Source organism: Euleptes europaea, chromosome 12, assembly GCF_029931775.1.
Source record: "Euleptes europaea isolate rEulEur1 chromosome 12, rEulEur1.hap1, whole genome shotgun sequence".
In the NCBI taxonomy this organism is placed as follows: Eukaryota; Metazoa; Chordata; class Lepidosauria; order Squamata; family Sphaerodactylidae; genus Euleptes; species Euleptes europaea.
The window spans coordinates 43,393,209-43,399,208 of NC_079323.1; the positions used below are offsets into that span (position 1 = coordinate 43,393,209).

The window sequence follows — 6,000 nt, forward strand, 5'->3', positions numbered from 1 at the left end:
TCACTTTACTCCACAGTAACCGTTATGAAAAAGAACTCTGCATTAAATGAAGAGAACTTTAGGATACTGAAACGAACTGCATTTTTTAAATTTAATGGCATTTTTTAAAGAAAGGTTTTCTTTTTATAGAGTTGGAATGCTTTTGCTGGAAGACCTTGGCTAGATTCAGAATTCCTTATTGGTGTTGCTCCCTCAGCTATGGCATGCAGATCTCAACAGCTGATCGTCAAACGACTTTAGAATCAGTGCTGCATAGTTCAGCCTTAGCAGCATTCTCTGTTACGAGGAACCCTGGAATAGCTGCAGAAGTAGCAGAAGGAGGACAAGCCATGCCCAGGGTTTTGTGTGACATACAGGTTGTGCTGGGAAAGGGGGTGCTGTATTCTATACGTGGACGGAGCTGTTTTGCCTTCCCTGTTTACTCTGAACCCGGGTGGGGGATGAGAGCGTCAGGTGAACTTGAAGCTCTCAGAGATTATTCACTCCCCTAGCCCCTCTCTCTTTCCCCCATTTCACCTCCCTAGCCCCTCTCTCTTTCCCCCATTCATGATGGAGTAGAAGCAGTCTGGGTCCAGGGAAGACTTTGTCACCTGACTCTGCTGTTTGGTGAAAGACAGCCTTCCTTTCCCTGGTCCTCTTCTTAGAAACCCTTCCATGTTACCTACAGAAGACAGACCCTGGAAGTTTCAAGTGTGTGTTGTGTGCAGAGAAGTCATAATAGTGGAGGAGGGAAAGGAGCTGCCCTCCATCAAAATTTGATAGGCGTTTAGCTAGTTTTTGTTTAAAATCAGATCAAATTCAGAAAGCTAGCACTTCTAGGATGCAATGGCAGTAGTCCTGAACCAGCATCTATGATAGCATGACAACACTACATAATGGTGGTTGTATTGTTAGGATTGATAGGTACAGCCTTGCTGTAATAATCCTGGTGTTGTGGGAAAACCTGTTTCATAAGCAAACAAAATATGTTCTGTACTTCTGGTTCATGGAGGAAAATGTCCCATCTGCCTTCAGTCTCCGCAAGAAAGGCAGGCTATCCGTAATGTAAATAAACCTTTCAAAGAAATGTTAATTTGAGAAGTATTACCAGAAAGGGTCCAAAGGAAATGATGTGATGTACCTGTATGAGAGAGGTTTTTGCTTGCTTTTACACACTTTTTTTCTATTCAAGGGGGGGGGATCTTCAAGAATATCTCTGTTTTCATTTTAGTGAGATCAATTCAAATTGCCACTCCCAGATTTCAGAAATTAGTGGTGCTTTATGTGCTACAATGTCCAAATAATTTCAAAGGGGTAGTCACGTCAAGTCTGTTGTAGCAAAATGAAATAGGAGTCCTCAAAGACCTTAAAAACTGATACAATTTATTCCAGCATCACCAAGCTTTTGTGAGCTCTGAATCACAAACACTTATGCTGGAATAAATTGTTAGTCTTTAATGCTTAAGTAGGAACACAAACAGTTCTAGTGAGGAATCTACATATTTTTCAATATATCACGGAACACATCTAATGTTGTATGTCAGTCAGCCTGAACATTAGATAATGATTACATGTTCAGACATATGATGTTAGACCCTTTCTGTTTTTATACCATAACAAATGTTTTAGTGTTTAAAAAGTCATGGGACTCTGTTGTACTTCTGCTGTAACTCCCTAATGTAGCATGGAATTTACCAAATCTGAGACTGTTTTACTTGTTATGATTTTTGAAGGTCAGCACCTAGGACTGAAAGGTTTTTTTTGTGTGCTTATCCTACTATGTGGCTTTTAAGCTTCCCATACTGGCTGTGTGAGAAGAGAGGCAAAGGAGAAGAATTCTAGTCCAAACTTTATTAAGACAAAACAAAGCACAGTAGATTATCCAAAACGTCTTGAGTACAGAACATGCAAACTCCCACCTTCCGTATAGTGTTTGGATTATGGGAAAATTAAGGACTTTGATGAAAGGATGCTCTAAATACAGACTTTCCCTGCTTCTTATCACATGCCTTTACCACAGTGCCCTCACTACCCCGGGCCAAGAAAAGGACAGGGAATGTCCACTTGCAAGACAGCCCTTCGCAGTAATGATGGTACGGTGTCCCCTTCCTCTCCCATAATTTGAGCACCATATGTAACATTACAGAAAACACATTAAAGATAGTTTCTGAAAAGGGAGACAGAGCACTCTGCTTTCTAGCTACTAAAGGTAAGCACCGGGTCGTTCCTGACCCATGGGGTGACGTCACAGCCCGACGTTTCCAAGGCAGACTTTGTTTGTGGGGTGGTTTGCCAGTGCCTTCCCCAGTCATCTTCCCTTTACCCCCAGCAAGCTACTAGACCTTCCTAAAATCAGAAGACAAGGTAAATTCCCTTATCTCAGTTCTGTAATAAGCAGACTGATCCACAACCCATGCCTGTGTGCATCTGAACAGTTTACAAGGCAAAGCTGGCTTTGGCAGGCTGCTGCTGATCCAACCTGAATGAACAAAATTGAATGGTGCTTGTTCTTTAGAGATAAATGTCAGACATGCTTGGCATAAATCACCAGATAATGTTCTTAAGAAGAAGGATGAGGTAAATTTGCAAGGGAGAATTTTGCTTTAGGTCTTCTGTGGATACGCCAAAGCCTTGGCTTACCTGTTGGTTGAATTTGGCACCTTTTGTGAGGCACTGGCACCCATGAGGCATAGATTCAGGTACCTCAGGGTCAAAAGCAGAAATATCTATTCCACTGTGAACAAGGAAGCCATAGAAACTTATCATTCAAGCCATATGGCAAACCAGTTTCTTGAAGGTCTGATTGGACTTCAGCCTGTACTGGAAAGTCTATATAAATTGCATAGGTGAAACTAAGGTCTCCTTGGATAACACTGCTGTGATCTGGTTGCCTCAGACTCTCCTGGCTTTTTCTTTAGCCATCCAAACTATATACAGTTTAGAACTTTCCGGAACTAAGGTCGGAAAGGTCCTCCCTACTTGAAACTGTATCTTACTTTCATTACTGCTTGAATGTGGATGTATCCCTGCCAGGTTCTTTAAACTTTATAATGAAGAATGGAATAAAGATTATTAAATAAAACAACAAAAACAGATCCATATGCCAGCCGCCTCAGGGTTCCTCCAGATCTTTCCTGCAACTGTATTTGTTTCCATGGGAAATACTGCTTCCATAAAATGAAGATTTCTGTTGAAACGACAGCAGTTGCTGCCATACTGAGGAAGTGTTTGTCTCGTGCTGTGAGGCTGGCAAACATTTTGGTTAGTCAAAGTCTAAAGTGGTTACATACAGACACATGTATATCAAAAATTCAAGTAAAATTCATTGCACATTTACTTTGGATAAGTATGTCACGCTGGTATATTTTGTGAAGGCCAGCAGAGAAATAAGGAAAAGTAAGGACATTGATATCAGACAACCTGATATTTTAGTTTGCCAAGAGGAGAAAAACTGTCACAAGGCATGCTTGTGAAATTTCTGAAAATTATTCCCAAGCAGAAATGGAGTAGAAAAAGCATAACACCAACTGGTGTTAGAAGTCAGCCTAATCTTTAAAATAGATGTCTTTAAACTCAATGACTCATCTTTATCCAAGAGGATATAAATTACAACTGTCATAATGTGTGCCCATTGCACCTCCCTGATAATTTCGTAAGTGGTTACAGTCTGAAGATATGTCCATGTCACGCATCTAACTCACATATAAACTTGTTATCCGTTGTGGTTCTTTATCAATAAATCCTTGACATTGTAGTTCTATAGCGGGACTTGTGACCTCCAACAAGACTTCCCAGCCCTGTCTCATAACTACAGTTCCCAGGGTTCTTCACGAAGTTATACTGGTTATACTGGTTTAAATTTGTGGGGTATGATTTGAGTAAATACAGCTCTTCATGAGAATGCTATATTTCTTCTAATTATTTCTTGGAAAGTGTATCAATCCCCTTTCCAAAAACAATTTTTTTCAGTTCATGAAATCAACTTTGAAATGAGATTTTTGGAATATGTCAAACCAGCTACTTAAAATGAGCTGAACTGGAGCTCAGACAGGCAGGATTTCAAAAGCAAAACTTCAGGTGTCTGGTGTACCAGAGAGGCATCCCTTCTTGTTCCTGCTGAAGGTAGTTCACACTGATAGGTCATCAGATCTCACCTTACTACTACTGGAACGGCTGGTCCTGCTGGTCCTGCGGTTGTCATGGAAGTAGCTATTAGGGAGCAGGCAAGGGGCAGAGCTGTTGCCGGCTTCAGGGTTTTGTGTATAGTTAGCCTGGATAAAGTGACTCCCTTCAACTTCATCCTCTTGGTTGTGAACCCTCTCTGTGGCAAAGTTGGCTGTGTTCTGTTGAGAGGCCATTTTATTACTGAAGGGGCTGATGTACTTCCCACCAGGGTTAGCCAGACACTGATTAAAATCCGGAGGAGGAGTGCAACTTTGTGTGATCTTCTCTTGAGATCCCAAATCCAGTTTACCAGCGGCTGGGCTGGGGTTGCTTTTGTAAGAACCAGAGATCTTCTGCTTGGCTTTTTTCCATCCCAAGTGATATAGCTCGGCCAGGCTTAAGAAGAGGGACAGCGCAGCTACTGCAAGCATGAAGATGATGAAGATATTCTTCTCCGTAGGACGAGAGACATAGCAGTTTACTGGATTGGGGCAGGGATTCCGGTGACAGACATATAGTGTTTCAAGGAAGATTCCATATAGCATGTATTGTCCAACAATGAAGCCTACCTCCATGGTGGTGCGGATTAAAATGCTGCAGACGTACGTGTTCAGCAAAGTGCCCCGAAGAATGATTCTCCCACTTCCTTCCTCCCAACAGGTCAGCTCAGTCTTTTCTACTGCAGGATACTCATGCTGGCGGAAAGTGTCACTGTTTGCCTTTGCTCCTTCTTTGATTTTCCTCTTCTCTTCCATACGCACAGTGTGCATTGCATGGCCCATGTACAACAGGGAAGGGGTGGAGACAAAGATAATCTGCAGGACCCAGTATCTGATGTGGGAGATGGGGAAAGCTTTGTCGTAGCAGACATTCTCACAGCCTGGCTGCAGGGTGTCGCACATGAAGTCGGACTGTTCGTCTCCCCATGAGGACTCTGCTGCTGTGCCCAGGACAAGCATCCGAAAGATAAAGAGCACAGTCAGCCAGACTTTCCCCACCACTGTGGAATGCTTGTGGACTTCTTCAAGGAATTCTCCTAGGAAGCTCCAGTCACCCATTTTTGCTCACTAGGAGTAGCCTCTGAAAAAAGATAGTAAGAGAGAGAGAGAGAGTTTGAAGAAGAGAGGTGAATACAGCTGGTTAACATATTATTTACAAATGGAGGGGCATTTAAACATCTCTAAGGCTACCACAAAACCTACCAAAGAAGCAATAAAGCCAATTTTCTTTTGAGTAAAATGTTGTATCCTCTCATTATAGTATGGCAGTGGGATGTCAAAATGCCTTCAGAACAACAGAAAATGTAAATTTCACTTTCAGCCTCACCTATTAATATTGCTCCCCCTGTATTAATCTACTAATGATTTAGTTGTCTAATCTACCAATTAAAGCTTCAATACTAAGAACATTTACTTGACAATTAGTTTAATTGATTTCACTGAGATTTACTTCTGGATAAATCAACACAGAATTAAGCTGTGAAGCTTGAATTCTTGTGGGTTTTTTTTTTAATTCATCAGAATACCAGCATAGCTACATGTGATAAGTAATGACCTACAGTAGCTGTCCTGAGAACTTTCTGTATGCCTAACCTGGGTCTTTGGTAAGCGTGAGTGAATGAATGGCCAGTCTCTCAAGAGCTCAGTGTTCCAGTGTTTCCTCATTTAACCTAGCACAACTCCCCAGTGGCTTCTTTCACCTTCCTGGTGCTTAAGAAATCTCTTTTTCTTCCCTAGAAGTCAACATACTTGTGGGATGCAGCTTTGAGTGATATAACTGAAAGAAGAAGTTGATGTATCTAGATATTGCACTCCAAATCCCAAAAGGACTTTTTGGTTAGTTCCTTTTCCTCCATCA

The 6,000-nt window shown here is 41.7% G+C and overlaps 1 protein-coding gene across 1 annotated transcript; it reads right to left on the reverse strand.

Moving 5' to 3' along the window:
- Window positions 1-4,097: 4,097 nt before the first annotated feature.
- On the reverse strand, window positions 4,098-5,219 carry GJA5 (gap junction protein alpha 5). Its single transcript, XM_056858341.1, has one exon. The coding sequence runs from the start codon at window positions 5,199-5,201 to the stop codon at window positions 4,107-4,109; it is 1,095 nt and encodes a 364-aa protein (XP_056714319.1). The 5' UTR covers window positions 5,202-5,219; the 3' UTR covers window positions 4,098-4,106.
- Between the last annotated feature and the right edge of the window lie 781 nt (window positions 5,220-6,000).

Coding starts and splice junctions, on each gene's coding strand:
- GJA5 (XM_056858341.1), bottom strand. CDS start 5,201: ATGGGTGACTGGAGCTTCCTAGGAGAATTCCTTGAAGAAGTCCACAAG.